The sequence below is a fragment of the Struthio camelus genome, chromosome 7 (genome assembly GCF_040807025.1).
Source record: "Struthio camelus isolate bStrCam1 chromosome 7, bStrCam1.hap1, whole genome shotgun sequence".
Lineage (NCBI taxonomy): Eukaryota > Metazoa > Chordata > Aves > Struthioniformes > Struthionidae > Struthio > Struthio camelus.
Window position 1 is genome coordinate 18,968,374 of NC_090948.1, and position 25,046 is coordinate 18,993,419.

The following is a 25,046-nucleotide window of genomic DNA, read 5'->3' on the forward strand; positions in this document are numbered from 1 at the left end:
TCCCTCAAGTCTTCTTAGGCTACACCTTTCATGATAGGAGCCGAATAAAATTGTAGGGTTTCTTGGCTCTCTCAAAGCCAACCTCAATCCTTGAAAGACCTCGAAGAGCGGCCACCTTGCTAGTCAAGACAATCCCCCCTAAATGTAGAAAGTGGAATCTTTCTTGTCTATCAGGAAAGACTTTTCTGCCCATCATATGCGAGCTCCTATGCTGCAGGGACAGAAAGCTGCAGGGGAAAAATACAGTGCAAACCAAGACGGTTAAGCATATGTTAATACTTCGTGACCTGCATATAACTGTATTAATGGCCACTATTGATTATCCATGTCAGAAAAAAGTATGTAAGATTATATTTACAGAATGGGAACAGTGTTGAACCTCAGGTTAGATAGGTACCACTAATACTTTTTCAGGCTTAATCCCAGCCAGTGACGCTAAAATTACCGCTGACAGTTACAGGCTTACTTTAGTAGAAAGTCAGCCAAGGCTGAAGTTTACATTTTTCTACTGCTAAAACCAAAACCAGTTGTTTTCTATTCATTCGGTTCCTCTCTTTAACCTGGCCTGATAGAAGACCAAGATGCAATAAACAATTAACTTCAAAGAACTATTTCCAAACTTTCTCCATATCCTTTTTTCTTCTTTTTTTATTATACACAGTTGCTTCTTAGTCACAAATGAAGTATATATTATTGCATCTAATTCTTACTAGCAAATCTTCAAATTTAGGTCAAATTTAGATGGTAAGGGTAATAATTCTAAAAATAGAAACATTTTTTCCTTTTTAACCAACAAACAAGATCACAACACTGTTTCTGGTTAATGGAGTAGCTTCTTTATAAATCAATGAATACACAGTTCAGTTACGTTCAAACACAAGTAGTCTGAATTCAAGTTTTCCCAATCAAGTTTCTGTAAAGCTAAACAAAAATACCATCTCAATATGGGCAAAGAGCACAATCACTTAAGCTTTAGAGTTACTGTGAGGCTTTTGTTTCGAGGATTGACTTCCAGTTGCCAGGGTGATTCGTACTGAAAAAGTTTCTGTTTAGGATTCTGTATGTGAGCTGTGTACTAAAGTTGCTCCATGATTATTCAGTGAATTTTGCTTTTGATTAGATTTTATTTTTGCTGGCTCTATTAAAACAAACAAACAAACAGAGATCTTCTGATTTGAATTTCATGATTTAATTGTAGCAAATCTTTGTTTTGAATACTTATTACTATTTATTAGAGAAATTATATTCCAATTCCCTCACTTTTTTATTTTTTTTATTCCATATTATATACAAACAAAAAGACAGTAGAAGAATCAGAGCATCTGAAAACCACTAGACTGTGCATAGCTTTAGAAACCCATTTATTTTGGAATGCAGAAGAGTCAGAAGTACATGTGGGACTTGCAAAGTGCAACTCACCATATCTTTATGTTATATCATTTATAAAAACTTTTTTGTATTAATTTGCAGTACTGCTAAATTGATGATAATTTACAGAGAGTTTACAGAATCATGCTAACATGGATCATTTTCTGCAGCTTGCCATTATGTGGGGAACTCCTTATAATCAAAAATCAGGAGAAACCTGGAACTTGCCCATTTTCAATTCTGTTGCTAGAGCCATGTGTGTATAAGCCCTCGAATAACTGAATAAGTCATTCATATATATCGTCCTGGAAAGCAATTGTCTATTTTTTCTGCTAAAATGAAGAGCAGAGAGTGAAAAAAGCACATCTCTCTCCAGGGAAAACAAGATGCAACTTTTGTCCAAATGGCACTTCACTATTACAGCGACAACAACTTAATTAAATATGACTAATAAGGGTAGTTGCATGGCATTTTGTATACAAGCAAACTGATAAAAAATGCCCAATAGAAAGGTTTTGTTTGTTTATTTTTACAAAATTGAAAGGAAAGATCCCAGAGATCTATCTTGCAAAGGCTCTTAATTTTTTCCTAAATATCAAAGTATTTAGGAGGGCAACTCGCACCGAAGGAATTCTACTGCAGAAGATCACTAGTGAAAACACCTCAATTCAAGCTTTAAAAAGATATTTTTGCATTTTGTGGTGTATATATATGTTATATATACATATACATGCAAACTTCAAAAATTCTCAAAAGGTAAGGTGCTTTAAGGCTATTTTCTGCATTTCACCGAGACCAGAAATTCAGATTTTGTCTGTTCTGGAATACTGCATGTCCAGCAAAGAGCTAGTAAAAAAATCCTATAATGTCTGGATATCACGAAAACAGAATCGTTAAACGAGGAGAAGAATTTTACTTCAATAGTTTTAACCTCTCATCAATATCTATTTACCTTCAATTAATAAGTGAATATTTTAGAGAACATAAATGTCTCTGTAGACAACGGGTTTGCTTCCTCAATGAGGAAACAGCTTGGCATACATTCTTTCTAAGCTTCTCAGGAAGCTCTCCAGAGGGAAAAAAAAGACTTTTATTTTGCTCTGGTAAAAACAGCAAAGGAAAAAAAATGGAAGATAAAAAGGAAAACCCTGTTTCAAATAGGAATAAAAATAAATTCAGAATATTGAAAAATATGTGCAGGTTATCTTCATCAATACTACCATATGGACTTGCAGAAATTTCCCAGCTACTAGCAGAATACGTAAAGCATTTTTTCATGTGACATTCATCTAACCCTCTTTGCGTTAAATATATCCCTACACATAACAAACACCTGACGCTGCAGAAAGAAAACAAACCAAATACATTTTACTCTTCATCTTGCAACTGTAAAAAAATTTTTTTTCCAAAGATGTGATGTTACAGCAGATGTGCTGTAACAGTAAATCTAACTGAGGGAAATCAGGGAGCCTGGAACTGATCCACCAATGAATATATGCACAAAACTTCAATTAAGTGAGAACTATCATCCTGACCATGTTTGTCAGTCTTAAAATCTACAAGAAAAAAATTCATTTATATGCTATGATTAGAATTACACAGGCGTGCTTTGTCAACGACCTTCCTGCTCAGCTTTCTGTTATAAAAAAGAGCTGTAAAGAGGGATTTCCTTTGCTAATGAATTTTATTCTGCTCATATCCGAAGTGTTATTGCAAAACACCACACAAATACTGCTCTGCCAGAGTATTTTCCTCAATAAGCAAACAGTTTTCAACACATTGTCATTAAGCTTTTACAAACCCACACAAAATATCATCTTGATTGTAAAAGATATTAAGCAATTGGAACTTAATTCAGAAACTGAACCAAAGACTCCTTCCTAAATGTTAAGTTACTGTAAAACAAACAGCGTAAGCTTTAGGAGTATCTTGGAGGCTTTGGCTAAAGTCATTCTCAAATAAGTTCTGTGAGGCATTTTGAGATTAGGTCTGCCAAAAGGCTCACAAATCTCTAAAATAAAACTAGTTAATAATATTAAAATTTTCCTAACACTATTTCAACATTTCATTTATCCTCTGACAATACAGAGAAATATTTGTAATTGAAGTATAGGTTAAAAATATGGAAAAAGTAACAAAAGCCTTTCTAACATCTGAAACCACAGAGGTGTTGGTCTTCACAAGACAAATATATGTACAATGACAGTAACTGGTAACTTGACAACGTATTTAAAATTTTCTGCTCATTTCTTTTTCTATAGTGACTTTACAAGCATTTAAATTTATACACTGCTAGTTGCTTTGGAGACTTCACTAAACATAAACTTATGCTTGATCAGTTTGTACAGCTTGATCAGTTTTTACTTTTTTCCCCCCCCTTCTTTAGATTTTCACAGACTTGAATATGCTTCATTTTATTTAAGAACACAAATAACATTTACAAGTATTATTCAACCAACAGAATAAAATTCTGGGTCCTCACCTCTTCCTAAAACACAAATAGCCATTAAATTTGATGAATAATAAGTAGAATGGAACTTCAATAGCTCTTGTCTTACATCTATTCCTTCTTTGGTTGGTCTAGTTTCCAGAGTGAGTTTGTTCCCTGTAACATAAAAGAGTATTTAATGATATAGCTTGTAGATGACATATATAACTTTACGTTTATGAATTTTCAGATCAAAACCAGAAACATGAATGAATGAATCTGCCCTGCTCCAGATGGACAGTCATTTTAAAGAAGAATTAGCATACATAATAACAAGCAAATTGGATCAATATCATCTCAGCTCACCAGAGCCAATAAATACTTCCATTCAATCTGCATCCTCCTCAAGAACCTAGAAAGTTTCAGTCTTCTAAGTCAACCCTTTAATTTAAATGGGTTATTTCAAGGCAATACAATTAAAGGCTCTAACTCAGAAGAAGGAAAAGCTTTTTCTTTGGCACGTTTGCAGCATGTTTTCACTCCTATATACACATATCTGTCACAGGAATCATTGTGTGCTGAACTGCCACACATTATAGCCTGGTACATTAAGATAAACTGAAATAATTACTAATTTCAGCACGTGGTTTGTAAATCGTTGAGTGTTCAGCTCCTGCTTCACGAACAGCTATGCTGTTGCTGCATAGAGAAACAGGACCAGAAGGCAACAGAACCACTACAAACGGGCCTAAATAAGCCCATGTTTGCAGAACAGACCCAGCTTTCTTCATTAAGTCATTTCCTATTAATTAATGCAATCTCTACATCAGTATCAAGCTTTGAATAGTATACTATAAGAAAATAGTCCATATTCATAGTCAAAGCAGAATTCTTGTTTCGTACAAGAGTAAGAACCTGAAACAACAGAAGCATTAGAATCTACAAAGAACATACCCGGTTTTCATCAACTCCACTTCCCTTTACTACATGGACACACAAAAACATCCATAAACTCTACAGCCCAAAACTGCAAACTTCTGACGCGCTATCCTGTGAAACCAGTAACTCGCTGAGGCCAAACAGAGATCATTTACAGACGAGAGGAAGGGATGGGAAGGAGGAATAAGGCAAGAGAATACAGCAGCAAAGTAGATCTGTATGTTTAAAGAAAAATCAGCATAAATGAGAGAAAATGCTGCGAGAGCGTGCCTGGTACGTGCCAGGGCACAAATCTCACTATCACAGATCAAGAGTTAACACAAACCAACAAGGCAAAATTAGCAACGTGTATCATGTAAGACAAGGATAACGTCCAGATGTTTGGTGATTAGATACAAGTCTCATTACAACTGCAACAGCCAACAATACATTATGCAGAGAAGCTGCCTGAAGCAATACATTGCTTTCACTTGTAAGTGAATAAAATCAAAGATTCCTAATGAGGCTTAAAAAGGATCATTAAAGTAGTTTACTTAAAATATTTCACTGATGTTCCTTTCCAACCTATAAGCTACAGCAGCTTATGAGATTGTACAGATTTCAGCCTGCAGACGAATGAGATGCAGAAGTTTTAAATACTCTAGCACCTTCACTCCCACAGAATCAGTGTACAGGTTACTCAGGAAAAGGTAAAGCACCAGCTTTAGCACTGCAGGTGTGCTGTTAGAGTGCTGGAGCACATTAAGAGGCAACTGTCAGAAGACACCTATAGATGTAAGAGAACGGACACTGCAAAGTGCCTGGGGAAGCGCTGGACACCGCTGAGGGCGCTAGTGGACTACAACTGCTGTCATAGGTAGCTATTCAGAGAGATGGGTGAAGGATATCTGGGAACAAAATACTCATACTAACAAGAAAACTGAAGGATTAAGGTATATTTTTTCTCTGGATAGACAAAGGGGATTGAAAAGTTTGCTGGCAAAACAGGCTCCACAGCAATGAGGGGTGGCCTGACAACCTCTGGCCTCTGGTACGAAACGGAGTCATTCCTGCTAGGCTGTGTAACAATGTCTCAGCTGCTCAAAAAAACCTAAACAAACAAAGTAAAAACAAGAGACAAAACAAGACAAAACAACCCAATAAGAAGAATGCCAACCGCATTTGTCATGAAAACAGTACTGCAGTTGGCAACTCTGAGTAAATAAAAGCCAAAGTTAGGCTCTAGTCCTGCAAAATCAGATGTGCAAGAAGGCTACATGCTATACTTTAAATTCACAATGAGAGACTAAACTAAGAAGAATTGAGTATTGCTGCTGAATTCCAGCATATTTCAGGCGTTCTCCTCATGAAAAGATTTCACCTTTGCCAGCTATAAAACCTTCCTAAATTGTAGAAAACTGTTTCTGCAACTTTAACTGATGTTTTCTGAGCGCTACGCAGAAACTTAAAAATAATCTCTTCGGAAACAGCAAAAACGTTATTCAAGAATTCAGGGAGGCCAAATTCTATCCCTCTGAGATTATAAAACGTACTTTGGATACTTGCCTGCGTATCAATATGTAATTCCTAACAATCTCTTCTGAACTAACCTTTGTGGGGAATACAGCTATAATTTTCCTGTTTCAGAGAGCCTCTATCTACTAGAAAACAGCCAACACAGGCTCTTGCAGCTGCTGGCTAGCAGCCTCTCACATCATCAAGTGCAAAAATATTCTCATTCTTGAGACAGAGGAAGAAGACAGCCTTAGAGCCCATTATCTGCCCTCCCATCATCCTACAGTACCCAGGATTTGCACCAACTATTCTTCCAGCTAAATGACCCAGCCACAAATAACACTGATTTTCAAGGATGAAACAGGACAACATATGAATTAATGGCCCTATCACTTTGATAGTTTCACAAATAAACTTGCAATTCATGCAGAAAATAATGGCAGCGAAAATAACTCCAATTAAACTTCTGCCAAAATGTCAAAATTTTGTGGTTTTATTCATAACCATGGTATCTTACTTTAATGTTTTTTAAATTGAGGTTATGGGGCTTTATTTTTTTTCCAATTGTTAGAGAGCATTCTGCGAATAACAAAGCCTGGAAAAAAAATAGATATATAGCCATAAAATCAGGGTTGGTCCAAGACTAATTTTCCTAGCCATCTATTGCTGTTGTTTTTTATGCTTCAGATTTTGTTTTTATATTGTCATTCGATAATCCTCACGCTACTTTGCTCGTCTTTCTGATCTGACCCTGTCACCACCTTCTCTTACGGCAATACTTGTTAGCAAAACGGCATGTGGCTCACAGCAAATCAAACACTGGTTGTTCACTTTGTTGTGCACAAAGACTTACAGTCCCAAATTATGACAACTCCGTCCAGTCACTGGAAAATAGCATTCACTGCAGTAATTATCAGAACCATAAAGGGTGCATCATCACTGTACTGCAATTCTTGTATCACTCTGTCTCCTATGTTTTTGTCCAGCTCTGTTTGGTCTGTGATGTGGAAAACGTAATAAAGCTCCACAACAGACATGCGTGGAGAGGAAAAAAGCAAATTGTTTCAGGCCTGTCTTTATCAATTTTATATAAACAATATTACTACGTACATTACACAAAACTCCAATGGATGGATAATTATATTCTGACAAACCTGTTCCAAATTTACTGAAGGGATGATTGGGGTTTCCAGTAGCCTTCTCCAACTGAAACAACCTCCAGGCATCATTCATTAGATTCTTCTCATGCTCAGAATCAACTGCATTCACTTCCCTGTCTTTGCAGCTCTCATCAAACAAAGGGCACAGGAAAAACTGGGCAAATCTAAACAAAAAATTTTCAATTTTTTTCAAGGCAAGAGCACATTAAAAAAACATTAACAGGAAAGTATGAAGCATAAAACCCTTCGTGAAAACAGCTTAATATATTAATTTGCTAAAAAAGAAAAGAAAAAGAAAAGAAAAGAAATGCAGAATTCCTAATCCAAGAACAGTTTTGATTTGCATTCACTATCTTTATTTCTCAATTTCTTTATCTATAAATGCAGGCAATAACAGATTCATCATATAAGATATGACAAGGATCAACCTTACATCAGACTTCATACATTCAAAACTTCCATGGCTTTGAAGTTTAGCTGCAAGAAATCCTTCATCTTGCAAATCAAACCAATCTTTTGTCAGACATCCAGAAAACATACATCGGAATTTTATGGCACAGGCAATGGAGAAAAAACAAACTGACTTCCCACAATATTTCTCACCCATGAGAAAATCTTCTTGCTTTGCCTCACTGACTACACACCTTTCAGTTTCTGTCCTCTCCCACAAAAGGCAGAGATTTCAGTCACTGCCTTTTACTAAAGGAATCCTATTTCATTTCCAGACTTCATCCTTCTTATGCTATGGAGGATGTAAGGATCCTGCGGCAAGCATAATATTTGATCATATAATCAGAATATTTGTACAATGCAAAAGTTTGTGATCACATTCTGTGCCATTCTGCACACTTTTTATTTTCAAAAATATTCAGTGTAAACAGCACCCTTAACCTTTGAAAATCTGCCTCGATGAGGAAGTCTAACAGCTGAAAAAGTCTAAGCAAAACTTTTTTGTACTGAACCACATCTAGTACCAGTTTTAACTAAACACAGTGCTCTCAATCTTTTCTTTATTATCATAGAGATAAAACCATCAGCAAGAACTTTTATGCAACTCAAACAGCACAAATATTAACAAATTAAAAGTAAACAAGAGTGTGTTTACCTGTCCAGTGCACCTTCTAGATGTTCATGTGACACATCAAAGTAATAGTTGGTGTGCTCTCCGCTGGTGAAAGCATTTGAGCTCCCCGCGTGCTCGCTAAGAAACTGACTATACTCGTTCTCTTTTGGGTACTTCTTTGTTCCCAAGAACAGCATATGCTCACAAAAGTGACTAAGCCCAGCAATGTTGGGGGGATCAGACAAGGATCCTGCAGAAGGAAAAAATTCATATACCCATTCATAAAAAATAATGTTAAAATATTACGGTTTTTAACATGTTTTATACTATGGCTTATCGCCTCAGTCAGTTATACCAATTCTGTAGCTGCAAGTAGACACTTGGGCAGTTATAGTCAATTAAACTCACCTAAAAAATAAAAAGAAAAAATTTTTTTAATGAGTAACTGAACCAATTAGTGCCTCAAATTGCCTCACCAAATAAGCCTGCATTGGCTTATAGAGAGAAGATTTCTAAATTGAAGTCCATGACTCATAATCAGTAGAGACCTGGCAGATCACCATGTTCTGACTTCTATACTGTGACTTCAATAACTGCACCATATTAGAAGGTAGCAATTGCCAGATGCAATTAAGGTGGTATTTATCCTGTGGTTTATAGGACTAGGGATGAGCTGTAATTGTGTGAATATAAGCAGCTACTGGTGATCAGCTAGTAGGTTTAAAGGCACAGAGATTAAAAAAATGACAATGGTGTATAGGAATGGAAGCCAGAAATGTGGAAATTTGAGTCTGGCAGTCCTGCTCTGGAGTGTGCAGCAATGTGCAATGGGAGAGCAGAGGAGAAAGCAACAGAGACAGCTCTTCTAGCACATCTGCAGGAAGTGGACACAGCAGTTGGCTGTTACTGCCGTGGTATCCAACAAAACTAGGTAGGATCCTCTGAACTAGATAATGACTTGCAACAGTCATCTCTGCTACAAGAGGAGCCAGAAGTTTTCAAGATTACTCTATATCTGACCGTATACAAGGGGCAACAAGAGCTCCCAACTACAAAGAAAGAAAGAAGAAAAGTAAAGGTATGTGGGTGCATCACATTTTGAAAGCAACTGCGAAACTATTTAAGTAGAAAAATACTTCAGCGATTTTAAAAGGATAAAGTACCTGCCTTTCCCTTCTATTGCCAATATTTCTGTTTGCACTCATAGGCATCAGAGACTTTATGGGGTTCCTCCCCGCCTTCCTCTAGCACTACAGCATTTTTTTTTTACCCCTACACATCAGTAACTTAACATGAAAATAAATCTGACGTGACAGAGCGAGCTGTCTGAAATAACTGCACTCATACCCTTCCCTTTTCTGCTTCTAAAAGATCTTCCATAACTTGAAACTTAATGATTAAAAGAAGTCTCTCTGTAGACTAAGTTACATTTGAGTAAACACAGAATACATCTAGTGAATTTAATTAGCCCTAATAATTTCCTACTAGATACATCAAAAAAATTAAATAAACTCTAAAATACAGTAAAAGGCCAAGCTGAGAACTGGATACTACTATAAAGGTTACCAAATTGTTGCTGTATAGTTCCATCAGTTTATATGCAATTAAAACAGGAAAACTTAAAGCAGTTTTTATTAATGATCTAATGAACACAACATGTATTAAATACCTATATGTACATCAAGTGCTGCTGAAGACTTATCTGTGGTGGGGTCGCTGATCAGAAGTGCTTTAATGCCATTTGCCAATTCCAGTCCACGATATTCTCGTTTATCCTCAGGTGATTTGATAATTTCATTTGTTATTCTCTTAATAGCTAGATTGTTCATTTTGTTATTTGTCTCCTTCTGAAGCCTTAAATAAAAGAATATTTAAATATTATTTTTACTTAAGCACTGCTAATACATGAATAACTATATTAGAGAATAAGCTGTGAGTGATACAGAGAGCAAGAAATTTAGTTCCATGCAAAACTCATAAAATTGGACTAAATGTAAAGTTACGGTTCAGATCCTGAGACAGTCATGTTAAAGACAAATCGAAGTGATATAATAAAATTGCAGATTGCCTAACTGAAGTAATTTTGCCTTTCACACTTACAGCAATTAAAAAAATAACTTAGTAAAGAAATATCATCCCCGTTTTATTATGAAATGAAATGAACAAAAGTAAATTAAAGTCTATATTGCTATCTGGAACGTATTTTCAGGATTCAGGAAAGTATATCTTTGTATTGCTAGTTATATTATGAATGCTATAACTTTGCCATCATCTTAGATATACAAAAATTTTATAGTAAGGTACTAGACGCTCAGGCAGGAAAGGGTCATATCATCTACCACATTGCCATTAAACAGACAGACACCCACCCACACACACACGCATGCACACAAACACAAACTCTCCACTCACACCACAAAACTGCCAGGATAAAATAGGAAAAAAATTGCTTTGCATGTTGAAACTTCCATTATTAATGTAATAAAGATGCATGTTTATTTAACAGCAATATTTTTAAATACTAATAAAGTAAGCATGATTCTGAAATCATCATCTCTGACTATTTAATTTATTGCCAAGTTAAAAGGTGAGGCATTCAGTCTTGGATGAATGGAGTGTGGGAGTGGAACCACTTGACTGCACGTTGAAAGATAAAGAAATTTAAGCAAATCCCAGAAACGGTAAGTGAGAGCAACACTTGGAGCCAAGCACAATTCATTCATGGGGCTTATTCCCATACGTAGCTGCCAATAAATTTTAATCCTGTTTTACAAGAAGGGTTTTAGTCACAGTCCCGACGTGAATATACAGTACCAACTAAACTGACCTTTTTTGTGGTGAAAATGTCACCTTTTATATTGCCAAGCAGATTACTACATGAGCTTGGGTTAGTAACTGGTGAATTAATTTCATTTATGAGCAGAATCAGATGCAAGTCTAACTTTCCACAGCACATACACACAGGCATAAGACAATATTGTACAGTTCTATCAATATCAGATATATAACAAAGAGTTTCACTGTATTTATTTTCCCATGGTCAGGTCATATGGTTCAAGGAACTTCACAGAAGTTTTCCATGATTTAAGACCATACAGAACGTAGTACATGAAGAACTGCACAGTTGTCTACTTATTTACTGTTCTGTGTCTTCAGTCATGACATTTTAACTAACTCTCTAGCAATCAAATCAACTGCAAACTAAACGTTACTGGATGGGCAAAGAAAAAGCCTGGGAATGAAAATCTAATGACATTCTATTTAAAGTTTAAAATTACAAATAAAAAAGGATATCAGATAACAAAATCTCCTTAAAATACTGTATCATTCTTAAAATGATAAGCAGTTCTGTGAACCTCTGGATCACCTCCTTCCCATTTACTGGTAGAACAAAAGCTGGCCACCTTGAAGCCAGCAGATGTGCAGTCATTCAGCACTGTTGGCATTATGCAGATATGATATAGTGTAGCTGATAAAGGGCTGATTGTTATTAACACCTTTGGGGTAGAAAGTTTCTGAACACAACGTCTTCAGGAGAACCAGTGAAAACCACTGTTTCACAAACAGAAAATCAAAAGTTTTATTTCTAGCAGAATGAAAGTTTGTATGAGATAGGATTTATGCTTGGGGAAGAATGAGATATAAAAGTAAACTGAAGAAAGAAAAGATATTATTATAAAGAAAGCAGTTAAGTAAGCGCTAGATCTCTGAATACTTTTGAAAGAAGTAATACAATTACTTTGGCATTTTTAAATGTACTTAAAGTTATAAAGCTCCCTCATAGGAAAACAAGACTACAAACAAACAGGAATTATAATCCAAGTAAAACGGAGAAGCACTGAAGACAGAAGGCATCAAGAGATAATCAGAATCTGAACACCTCTAAGCCAGAGCCATAAACAATATGTTTTAACTTTTGTAAATGTATAGCTGAAGGCTTTTCAGGAGGAAATACTTCTTTTACTAAGACATCCTTCTCACACTACAAATTACTTCAAAAAAAGAAAAATCGAATATCATGGGTGCAGTCAAACGTAATATTAAGCAATAACCGAGATGCTGAATTCCAATTTAAATGCCTACAGCCATTGCTTCAACCTGTCCTTTATCTACCAGTTTAATGCTGTACCCAGGCTAATCCTGCTTGGAACATGCTGTGGGCTTCCCTCCCCTGAAGCAAGGCAGACACCATTGGAAAACAAGAGGATACTTGGAGTAATATTATGCGCACTTCAGCATGGCAAGATCTGTTTCTCCGAATCAACATCACAGATACAATACACGCTCCTGATTACGGACTGCCTGTTCAGAGTACTAAGTAGAAACATTCCACTACACTTAGATACTGAATACAATTTACGAAGTGAGAATAGGCACGGTTTGTCATGGATGGAAATCAGTAAACAAACTGGTCTTAATGGCCTGTTTCACTCTCTCTTCCAGACAGTTCTACTGGACTGACAAATGCCAAGTATATAGGGGAGCAGGGAGGTCTTTGCATCTACTGATTTCACCCCTGCTAATGATCGCTTATCACTCAGTTTTTAGTTAAAACATTCCATCTCATTAATATACCTACATACTGTAAGATACATAACATAATGTTATATAATTTCTTTGTGATCTGGCATCTCCTTGTTATTTCTAAGCCACATCACTAAGTCACAGAACTTTACTGTTTGTTCAAATGATTCATCTTTCCAACATGATTCATCAAATTACGTAGCTTCTGTGAAATCTTATGAGATTTCAACTGATGCTTTCTGAAGCTCCATACCTCCATTTCATTTCATTATCACACCCTGTTTTCTGCCTCCTTCAAAGGTTACCTCAAGTTTGGTAGTCAAATCAGTATAGGAAAAATTACAATTTTCAAAAGTTCAGAGTCAGTAATTAAGCCTTCAAACCAAGGACTTCACCTCATTATCTCCTTCTTGATTGTTATTTCAAGGGGAATTGTGAATGCAACATTGTCTTCATCTTCAAATGTGTTTGCACACTGCTATTTCCCTGCCGTTGTCCCACCAGCAAATTCATACAAAAGCAACAGTAAATCAACTATACAATATTCTTGGAGGGCAATGTGTCAAAAGAACAAATTAAATATAGAAGACCAATACCTTCCAGCTAGAGCACTGTTCCTCCTGGTGCTATGTTATTATAATATAATAGTTAGGAAAGACAATTTAATATAAGATGGAATATTTACACAATGACATTTTCTTAAGGAGTAAATTGCAAGACAGTATCAACACTCCCTCACGTGACTGCTTTTCATAAACATTCACATTTCATAAGAATCATAAACCACTACAAACCACCTTTTGACAACAGAATTGCTTTTGACAATAGAAAGAAGCAAAAAGAATTCCGTATTTCTTCTTGTAGCTTTTTAAGAAGTAGCCTAATTCCTAGAGCAATGCTGAAATCCTACCCTAAGTACTAGTGTTGTATCTACTTCCTATACTATCATTACAGTGAGCACTGGGTGCTGATGTTCAGTAGCTATGAAATTAATCAACAAACTAGATGCAATAGAGCCAATATACTAAGAAAGATGCCACTAAAAGAAGGATTTTTGTACTACTTTTACAAAATGGAAAGCAATAGAGAAAGACCCAGTAAAGCAAAGACAGCAGGAACAAATACAGAGCATTACTATGGCACTGCAGGAACTCTTGCATTCAAGAATTATAGGTGGCAAGGTGACTGAACTAGAAGGAAAAGAGAAAAAACGGGGATGTTTGAAGTGCAAGCAGCATCCCTATTCAATACAGGAAATACTAAATGATTTTTCATTCTCACCTAAAAGATTTCATCTGTACAGGAAAAAAAATCAGTTAAAATAGATATTGAATTTTAACCTATAGCACTTTAAAGTCAAATTACATCCTATTCTTTAAGGCCCGATTTCTGTAATGAGTTCCTAGACAACTAGTCCCTTGGAGTCAGTGAGGCTCTTCGGGGATTCTAGGTTCCAGCTGTGAAAAGAATATTACAGAGCAGGAGTGGGATTAAGCAGTATATGATTCTGTCTAAATTTTAATCTTTCACAGTTATTTTAGTAAACTTATTTTAATTAAAAATTAGCCAGTGTAGTCAAATCTAAGTTCATTGTTTGAACAATTAAAGGACCATATTTGAAACCCAATTAACAGAAACTCCTGAGGGCTGTCTTCAATGAAAGAATGTAAGTAGCTAATAAAAAATGTCATCCCCAAAGCACAAACTCAAAAGCTTTTTTCCCAGATTTGTTGGCATAACAGGCTGTATGGGTTGAAGTCAAATGCTAGTACATAGGTCTGAGCCAGATCAATGTCTATAAACAATGATCAGCCAAAAGTAACCAGATGAACGGCAACAGTTACCAGCTCAGCAGTTTTTGATCTCAGTTATCTTAAAATCTGAGGCTTGCTTGAAGTGTTTATGCAACTGATCCTAAATTACTTTTTGCATTCACTTGAGGGGGCTGCAACATGCTCAATCTAAGTTTACAATTATATATACTGGGAACAACTGGAGTTGTTCCTGGTTTTCAACACATGTCTCATCTCTGTCTGTTGGATACACTGGATATGTACTACATCCACAGGTATGTAATGCTACTGCTATTCAAGTTCTAACTGCGTCTTTGAAACAACACAGAGGCCAAGATAACGTCCAATCTCATATCTTGCACCTGTTTGAGTCTTGCATTTTCTTTATATCCATTTAGGTATTTGTAACTCCAAACTTCACTGCCTACCATTTACGAGTTGAGTAAATGGTAGTAGATGTTGAGTCAAAACCTCTCTCTGCTCTGACCTGTAAGGGATCTATGTTTTCTATATTACTTACGAATCCATTTTGGTTTATGGTTCTTAATAACCCGCCTGAAGGAGATCTTCAGCTGCCAGTGCCTGGAGCAAAGGAAGTGCTGTGTGCTTCGGCAGGAGGCCTGGGGCTGCAGAACTACCAGCTAACAGAAAGCAGAGTAAGTTTTCTCACCTCTTTTACAGGAAAGACAGCACTGAATTGAGCACTCTGGAGGATTTCATGAACTTCTTCAGTTACAAGTTGGTGGCTTTGCAATAATAAAATAAATCTCCATTCTTCTACATGTCTTTACCCCTCCTCTTTTCCTCTCACATCTACCACTCCTCATGATGGCAACACCATCTGATGGCATTGTGACATCTTTATATGTGTAACAGTGACATTACTGGTAAGTCAACCAATAATCTACCTGCTCTCAACTTCTTGACTCACTTGCGTACTATAAATAAAAATAAATTTTAGTCAATGCAATTACGGACTTTCCTAAAATAAGACAAATGTTTTAAATAAGTTCTGTTAGCAAGAATGTCATAAAAAGCTGGAACAGAACTAGAGTAATCTCAACAAATAAAGCTAAATCAACTCAAAAGACTATTACCATAAAGGATCATTTCCAGATACTTCCCATAGGGTTTTTTGGTTTTTTTTTTTTTTTTTTTTTTTTTAAGTTACAGGTTCTCAAGCAGAGAAAGCTACTAAGCCCACCTTTAAACATATGGAGATTAAAACAGTCACATTCTTCAAAACCAATAATCCACTGTAACAATCTTATGTAAATTTAGTTGTCAAGAAGATAGAGAATGTATCCAAGATCCCAACATATTCCTGGACGCTGAACTAAATAAAATTGATTACATACATAAGCAGACAGGCTGCATAAGCAGACAAACTGTTCAAAATGTTAACATTTTTATAATGTTTTTAGACGCACCAGGAATTCAGCACACAATTTTACATCCATACAAGAATTCCAGCTACAAAGATCCACAACAAATTGATCAATGCTACAAAGTTATTAAGAACAACTAATCATGCAAGTTTGGGGATAATGAACATCTTTAAGGTGTTGTTACATAGTTCATTTTGAGGAAATTCTGAAGTCGTGCTACAATTAGAGCATTTTCAGAACCTCAGTCCGCAGCCTTTTGCCAAGTCTTTAATTGACTCAGAAAATTCCCTCCTAATGACCGCAGCCGGGGCAGACACCTTGCTCTCATCCCCGGCACGGTCCTGCTTCTATAGATTCTAGATTACAGCAGTAAACCTTGGCCTGCAGCAGGCTTTAACTGCTAACTTGATGGCAGAAGTACTGGTGTAACACATCAGTGCACATGAACTGCCAGTAGGATTAATCAGAAGATGCCATGTGTGAACCTGGCAAAAACAATGGCCATAGGCATTTCACCGGAAAATCAGAGCCCAAGTATTCAGGCCAACCGGCCTGAATAGTAAAATGACGGGTGTTTCAACAGTCTTGGGTTGGCCAAACAAGACAAGATATACAAACAAGAAAACAAAACGCTAACTTACTGTCCTAAAACTATAGTCCTGAACCTGACCAATTCCAAAGCTTTGGGTAACAAAATCATTTAAAAAGGTAGGATTTTATATGATTTAATTTCAGATATAGCAATAAAGGATAATAAGTTTTTTTTTTAAGTTGCTACATCAGTTCAGCCATCTTTCCATCTCTCTTTTAAAACTGTCCCAAACAATTCATCAAAATACATCCCCCAGGGTAAACAAGCTTTATTCAAGTTCACCAAAACTACTAAAAAAGCAAAATTAACCTTTCTCCAGCATTTTGTAGTCTCAACTTTTTATCAGAATGCTGAAAACTAGGCAAATTCCAAAAGGGTTTTGAAGCCCTTCATTATATGAAAGATTGATTCTTTTTTAAATTTAAGCAAAACTATTCATTTTAATCTTTAGACAATATGTCCTAAATATAGGATCTTCAGAATGATTTCACAAATCTAGTAATTTAGTTTGTATCATTTTCATCAGAGAGTTAAGTCACGTGCTAATCATAAGACTGATAAGACTAGTTTCTGTGTTAGATGATTAGCTCCTTGAAAGTGCATTTTACTCATTTTCTTCAGAAAGGTATTTGTGTATTCAATCAACTACTTTATACATAAAAAACTTGCAAGCCAGTGTCTCTTACTCTCCCTTCCTCCTTCTCTCCTCCCAGGCTTTTTCTCCCACCACCCTACAGCTGCATGGCTTGATCCACAACTACAGTGTAGCACAGGTGTCTAGCACATGGCCTTGCACATGCCAGGATATTTATAAGATTAAATGCCACAGAAGAGACCTCTGTGCTTTATTCTAGGATACCCGTTTTGATGTGTATTTCATATATTTTATCAACAAGTAGCACATCAGATTGCCCAAGACTCTTTGTGAAGCCAACTCACTTTACACTTTATGTTACCATCTGTCTCATATCCTCAAAAAGAAAAACTTGGGAGGTCTGAAAAAAAAAAAAAAAAAGAGCAGACTAAAACTTTAGTTGGACTGAACAACAACAAAAAATACATAGGAAGGCATGAGAACTGGTAAGAAAATCTGATCTAGCTACAAAATACATGAAGAACTTTCGGATTCTGGGTCATGAAAAGCACTGTCCAGAACTTTCCTCTTTAGTCAGTCTAACACTAAAGGACAACAACTGTGTATTATTCAGTGTAATCCCCCATTAAAAACAATTGCTTATTTAACACTATAGCTTCGACAGAACCAACATTCTGTAACAGCGACCAGTTTACAAAAGTCAGCGGTGTGTTTTAACAAAGGTATATGCAACTGTTTACCCATTTTTTGCCTTACTTTTTATGATTTTGGACAATTCAGATCAAATACCACTCTTAATACTGTGAGTAAACTTTCAACTCTGTAGCATTTTTTTCCTGTTTCAATAGTTCAGGCAAGCTATAGTTCTGACTCATTCTGAAAAAAAATCAAGTTGCAGAAGGCGGTATCTCCTAAATAGAAAGCTACAGTGAATCGACTTCTGAACAAACTCGATCCAAAACCACCTTTTTACATATATACAGTGCTGTCTCATAAGAATATTTTATCAGCTTATGGACATAAAGATGAGAACACAAAGATGCTCATTGCCAGCAACATGCCATGTACAAAATATACAGCTGTAGATACAATATCAACTAAATTAATTTCTCTCTGGCCACTTCTTACCACAAAAATGTCCTTTTAACGTCTATTTTGTTAAAAGACTAACGTATCAAAATTGTTTATTATGAAGGCATCTAATAAAACACAATTAATATATGAGAAATATCGACCCAGCATGTGATTTCCCAGAGCCTGACAGTATTTTTAGTAGATGACTTATACAATAACCTGCAATGACCCCTAGCTAGGAGCCTAACACCTTCCAGCTCAGTGAAACAGCAGCTGTACTAGGGTAATGGACTTTTTGCCCCTTCCTCCTTTCTTTTTCTGGACCTAACAGGTTCAGGTAGGGAGTTACTTCCGTATTCATGTGCAAGATAAGTTACATCCTTGACTGTCTGATAAAGTCCTAAAGGTACTGTAGACGGAGCAGAGAAAGGGAGCAAGAAAGCATGCACATACGTGAGTATGAACTCTTTCAGGGACTTTCCAAAATCAACATCATTGGAGTTTTTGGTTGAAATTAGAATAGATTATGACACTGCTGTATATGAGAGGAAAAGGAGGGGATAAGAAGGTCCAGCCGAGGAGTGATCTTAGCTACTTGAGGTGCAGATGAAGGTTAAGAATTAGACGACAAGCACAAAGTGAAAAGGTGTAAATACAGAGAAAATTCAGAGAAAGAAACAGAGAACATGCAAGCAAAAAGCAAATTCTTACTTTTTACATATTTTCCATCTTAAAAAAAAATCCTCACATAAAAGCATTACACCTACTCTCATTTCATTATTATTTACGTAGATCCTAATTCACAATTCACAATTCAAATTAAATGGATGATTAAATCATGGTTGTAGGCAGTATGAAAATACAGCAGGCCTACTTATGTAAATAAAGTTAAGTCCCAGTACTTATGCACGTACTAAAGGAGAAGCAGTAACCTAGTAGGAGAAACTACAGCCTCAGAAGAGCACTGCCTCAGAATACACATTGTGGGTTACCTTTACAATAGCAAAGCATACTTCCTATATTCATGGCACAGCATACATAGTAATTACGAACAATAACGGTGCATCCAAATTTTGACGCACAAGGATTTGACAACATGAGTCATCGCAACTCCTTTTTTTGGCTAAAAAAAAAAAAAAAAGCTGCTTCTGACACCTCTTACTTTGCAGTGTCAAGTATAGGTTTTGATATTAAGATGACAAATACAGCACCAAAAGAAGAAAGAAAACAACTTAGTCCCTTTCCTTCACGCAGCTCCTCTTCGGGAAGGCCTTGGCCAAGTGGCTCCACAGTTTAATTTGCCCCTAAACGTCGACGGGGCCTCCTGACTGCTCCTCCCTCAATCAAGGTATTTTTTGCTCCCACTGTAATTTATGTCACACACACACAAACGAGATCCACGCCACGCCGACCAGCACGGGACAGCCTGCCACGAACCGAAGACACTGCTCCCATCAACTTCGGCTAACTCCGATAACACTTCTTTTTTTTTAAAGCAACTGAAGCGCTTGCGATAAAGCCTACCACAGGAAAACATGGCCAGTCCAGCGACGCCAAAAAGCCGTTTTCGCAACATAAAAACAGCCCCGCCAGCCCACCCGGGGCGAGTAAACACCGCGCCGCGACCGGGCGGCGGGCAGCAGCACCCCGCTCTGCCGGCGCAGGTGCGGCTGAAGCAAGGCCGCTTTCGCCCGGCCCCTCCGCGGACGGGACGCCCGCGGGCAGGGAGGCGGCCGAGGCCTTCCCGCCGCCCGGCCCAGGGCCGCCCCGCGGCAGGGCCCCTCCACCCGCCGCCGCCCGCCCCGCACAGAGGCAGCCGCCTCCCTCGGGCTCGGGCCCCGGCCCGCCCCGCGGCCCCCGGGGGTCCCGGCTGCCGCCCGCCCGCCGTACCCGCCGTACCCGAGGAAGCAGCGCCGGCGGCTCGCAGCGGGGAGCCGGGAGGCCGCGGCGGCCCAGGGGCGCAAGACGCCGAGCAGGGGCCGCCTCAGCAGGGCGAAGAGCCGCTGCCGCATAGCCCGGCCCGGCCCGGCTCAGCACGCGCCGCGCCTCCGCGCCGCGGCCGCCGGCGGCGCCATCTTCTCCGCCCGCCTCCCCTCGCCGCCTGGCCAATCCCTCCCCGGCGCCCGCGGGGTCCCGTCCGCCCTCCGCGCCCGGCGGGGCGCTGCTGCTGCCGCCGCGCCGGGCCTGGCGGGGCCCGTACCTGGCGGCGCCGGAGCCTACCTCTGCTGGCGGGAGAGCTGCAGCTGCGGCTGGGGAGGGGGCCGCGGGCCGCTGGGAGGAGGCGGAGGCGGCGGAGGGGGTGGGTGGCTGGGCGGGGAACCGGGGCGACACTCGTCGCGGCGGGGGGGGGCCGGGCAGCCGCGCCCGGCGGAGGCGGCCGGGCCGCGGCCGAGGAGCGAAGGGCAGCGGGGGGGCCGGGTCGGGCCCACCGGGGCCCCGCTGCCTGCCGGGGCGGCTGCGGCCCGGCCCGGCGCTGCCTGCCGGGGGCGGGCGGCCGCCTCAGCGCCCGCTCCCTGCGGCTGGGCTCCGCGTCGCTGCCGGCGAAAGGCAGCACAGAAGGTAATGAGCTAGTTCGTAATTGGAGTTCAGGCGGTGCGGTGACGTTTGGAGTGGCTGAGGTTGCAGATCTCTTAATGGAGCGGGTGCCAAAACCTTCCCTCCCCCGAGGGAGAGAAGTTAACTCCGGGAGCTGCCGTGCAGCAGGCCGCTCGCGGAGCGGAGCGGAGCGGACCCGCAGCCCCGGGCCGGGATGGGCTTCCGGGGCGTGAATGCGGGATAAGGTGGCAGCTGTGATACAACTCCATGACTGTAATTTTTCTGAGGGAAGAGTTTTGCCAGGCTGTGGTAAATTTCCCCGTGGGAGGGTTGTGATTGTGGCTGGCTGCTTTAACGCCCTTTTAGGCGAAAAACATTTTTTTGCAGTTCTAGTAACGCGCTTTATTTGGATGTATCGGTCTTCCTGTGTCTTCTCAAAACTGAAAAATATTTAAAACAAATTAAACAAAATCACGTTGTGCTACATTTTATACCCGATTTTAGGTCAGGGGGATACTATGGCTCTTCGCTGCTTGCCTTTGTTACAGGTGGTAGGTATTTCACTGCTGGAAGCTGACGTCATAGAACTTGCATTCTGCCTTCAGAAAGATACAAAGATGTGATCGTTTGAATTAGCTAAGGTTATGTCCGCACCCAAATGCGGTATCTGAAGTAGCTTAAAGCTAGTCAGCTTAGGTCGAACTGCACTGCTCCATAGGGTCAGCAAAACCTGTCAGGGAATTTGGGTAGACGTTCAGCTGCCAGTTTCCGCTGAGGTCTGTGCTGCCACAGAAATGCTCTTACCCGTACCTGAGTTGCCCAATTTAAAACAGTCATGTCTACGTGAAGTACACCCACGCTTCTGGCCTCAGTTTAGGCACAGAGCTATTTCTCAAGTTAACTAATCCTCGTCAGAGCAAGGCAGTTGGTAGTTTTCACCTAAATAAACTGGTTGGATTTAGAACTGTGTGGGAGCCTAATTCTAACAGTGTGTGAATTCATGTGAAAATAATGGATGTCTTTGTCTGCACGGGATTCTAGCCTGAGTTAATCTTTTTGGCCTCTCCTGGTGTAGGTAAGACACAGGACAAAGCTAGAGAGAAAGGGGATAGGATAAATAGTGAGATCTTAAATCTTAGTTCTGTCCCATCACCATTGCCGGTGTGTCAGAGAGGGGTAAGAGCGCTGGGATGTCTGGCAGAAAGTACGGTCTGCTAGATCAGTGCCTCTTAGGATTTACTCCCTCCCTGAAGCAAACAGCGGATTAGGAGGTTGATTGTGATTTGGAGTCACTCTCTTAAATTGTATGTACAGTAGAAATGTTTAGCCTTTATTGTTAGCACAGGTTGTAGGAGTGTTGTATCAGTTATCATCTAGGGGTGTAAGCTATACAAGTATACAAGGTTTCAAGCCGATTATTCCTTTTTCAGGTTCTATGAGAGCATGCAAGCCCGATGTGTATTTTTTCAGCTGGTCTAGTAAATCCTGCCTTTCCCTACAGATCTTGCCTAGGGTATACGCATGGGCAATTCTGGGAAAGCAGCAAAATTCTGAAGCAGCAAAAACTGTGGTGTTCTAGGAGTAGTTGCATCAAGAGCAGTGGCTTCTGCTCATGCTATGACCATGAAGGATTATACTTCCTCATGCGTCTAATACAGTTATTGCAGCAGAGGCGTACAATAGGGGTCACACCCACTGAACTTTACACCTGTTTCTCCTACTTTACTTCCTCTAAGCTTGTTTAGAGGTCATGCAGTAGCACTTATGTTTATTCAGAGCAAATCATGTTATTATAATCTAGCCCGTCTCTGTTTCAGTTTATACTAGCCAAAATTACCCTTATCTATTAATAATGTTGGGTATCTTTTACACGTTTTAAAAATATTTTTAATGCAACGCCATCAGCAAAATTAAAATTTCTGTAAAATTTCTTCCTAATATAATCCAGCGACCCATCTTCAGGATCTGTGATGTAGCAGTGCAGGAAAAGTGATCCTCAAAGTAGGTGTGTTCCAAATCATTTAGGATAAAACCAGTACTTTATAGTCCTCTTGAGAACTAAGAGGCAGCAAGTATAAAACACTAAGTACAGGCTTCATTTACTTCTGTTTGAAGCATATTTTCTACCTAGCTAAAATTCTGGATTAAATTCAAATTGTAATTGCATATATTAAATGGCATTCCAGAAATCTGACCTTAGTCTGAAAAAAAGCATAGATTATAGTAGTTTCTTCCACTCCAGGATAAACAGTGTCGATTTCATGACAAGGAATATATGGAAAAGCATTACTAGTAATGTAATGTGTTCTGTCCCAGCAACTGGGAATCTAACTGTAAGTTCCCTAACTGAACTGTGATACATCAGAGAAGTTATGTATAGGACATATGAAACCATAACGGCGTTACAAAATATATTCACTAAACAGCTATATTCTACTAGAAAATCAAGATTGGGGTTAGGAAACGTCTCCTACTTCTTTATACAAAAACAGCCTCTATCTTTCCCAATGGCTGGATAACACACAAATATTTAAGCCCTGTAATTATGCCACTACAGTTTAACTTGCATAAACTCCTCTATTGTGAAGCTACTTTTTCATGTATGAAAGTGCTGTAAGAACAGAATTAAGTCTGTAGTAGTAGTAGACATTTTTATGCCAATGTGATTTCATTTTCCCTGTTACAACTTTCCTAAACCTTCCAGCTACATAGCTAAGTAGAATAATTACACCGGAAGAAAACCCCTGCAGAGGCCTAATATCTGATGTGACACACTTCATCAGTTTCAACATTAAAGATGTGTATTCTTTCTTGCTATACTGTTCTGACTTGTATTTTCAGGATAACTTTTCTGTTTAAAATAGTGTTCATCAGACGCCTTGACATTTTCTTTGTTTTTCTCCTTGTTTGGCTCCTAGCCTTTTTCTAGTAAGTTCTGGTGCAAAAGTGTAATTTCTTCTTCCCTCTTCTTGTATTCTATTTCCATATTTGATTGATTTATCACTACCTGTGTTTTAGAAGTAAAAATAACTAGAAAAGTGTATGTATAAGTCTTCTGTTTCATATCTGTTAAGTTTCCTAGAGATTTACTAATTACATCAGTGTAAACTTACTACTTTCTGTAGATTTAAATTAGCATAACTGAAAAGAGAATATGACTCTTAATCTTTAGTTACCTTTTTTTCCTCTCCTTTTTTATTTCTTTTGTGATGAAGGGGTGGGAGAGAAATTGGTGAACATTCAGTGGCCATAGGACCAGGGTGCTCCTGAGTGTTACTAAGATAAATAAAAACCTATTATGTAATACTAACACGCTTAACGTTCTTAAAGATGTAATTAACATTTGCTGTACTCCCTGCTTTTCCTCAACATGAAGCATGAATCACATATAGTACATGCTTCCCTACACTGAAAAGTGTTTCCCTACCAGCGTAATAGTGGCAGACACCCACTAATGAAAACACATCTGTGCAAATAAACTTTTTCCACTCTCACTCTCTAGGAGTAGGATTTAAACCCATTTCCTGAATGGAATAGGCTATACCTCCACAGTATGTCCTGCTGTTTTAGCTGCATGTATATTAGGGATTTTGCTGACAAAATGCAGCCATAACATCAACAGAGGAAGCAGATACCATCTCTTTCACACTTATTTTCCATTAGTGCTTGCAACTTCTTAAGAGTTGTGTCTTTTTCAGGCTGTGAAATAATTTAAGGGGCTATATTGTCCTGCTTTGTTTATGATTAGATAAGAGGAAGATGCTGAAAGCATAAGGAAAAAATGTCCCTGAACATCTTGTCTTGCTTTAAGATTGAAATATGAAAGGGAAAAAAATACTGTTCTCTGCTCTTTGTGTGATATGTACAGAAATACAGCCATTGAGAGAGATAACGAGCTCAGTAAATGGGATGATGCTATATAATTCCCACTCCCAAGTGGCTTGTCTGTTGACTTCTCTCAGTTTAGAAATAATGAATTAATTTAAATCAAAAGATAATGCAAAACCAACTTCCTCTTGACTTCAGTGGGTTCTACCTAATCTATGTTTGCAATTTTCCCCTGGTGTCTTGTCCTTTTATGTACAGGATGTCA

General features: G+C 38.7%; 1 protein-coding gene across 4 annotated transcripts in view; it reads right to left on the reverse strand.

The window, feature by feature from the left end:
- The window catches only part of IDE (insulin degrading enzyme), a 75,285-nt gene extending 54,559 nt beyond the window's left edge, over positions 1–20,726 (reverse strand). Inside the window, exons 1-5 of one of the 4 annotated variants that reach the window (XM_068950021.1) lie at positions 20,619–20,726; positions 10,122–10,306; positions 8,495–8,702; positions 7,384–7,553; positions 3,851–3,973 (exon numbers count right to left, since the gene is read on the reverse strand). In XM_068950021.1, coding sequence (XP_068806122.1) covers positions 3,851–3,973; positions 7,384–7,553; positions 8,495–8,702; positions 10,122–10,281 — 661 coding nt within the window. In that variant the 5' untranslated portion in view covers positions 10,282–10,306; positions 20,619–20,726. Of the gene's footprint in view, positions 1–3,850; positions 3,974–7,383; positions 7,554–8,494; positions 8,703–10,121; positions 10,307–19,942; positions 20,171–20,317; positions 20,518–20,618 lie in introns of those variants that run through there. The other 3 variants (XM_068950020.1, XM_068950019.1, XM_068950022.1) reach the window with 3 other exon arrangements.
- Positions 20,727–25,046: the final 4,320 nt, after the last annotated feature.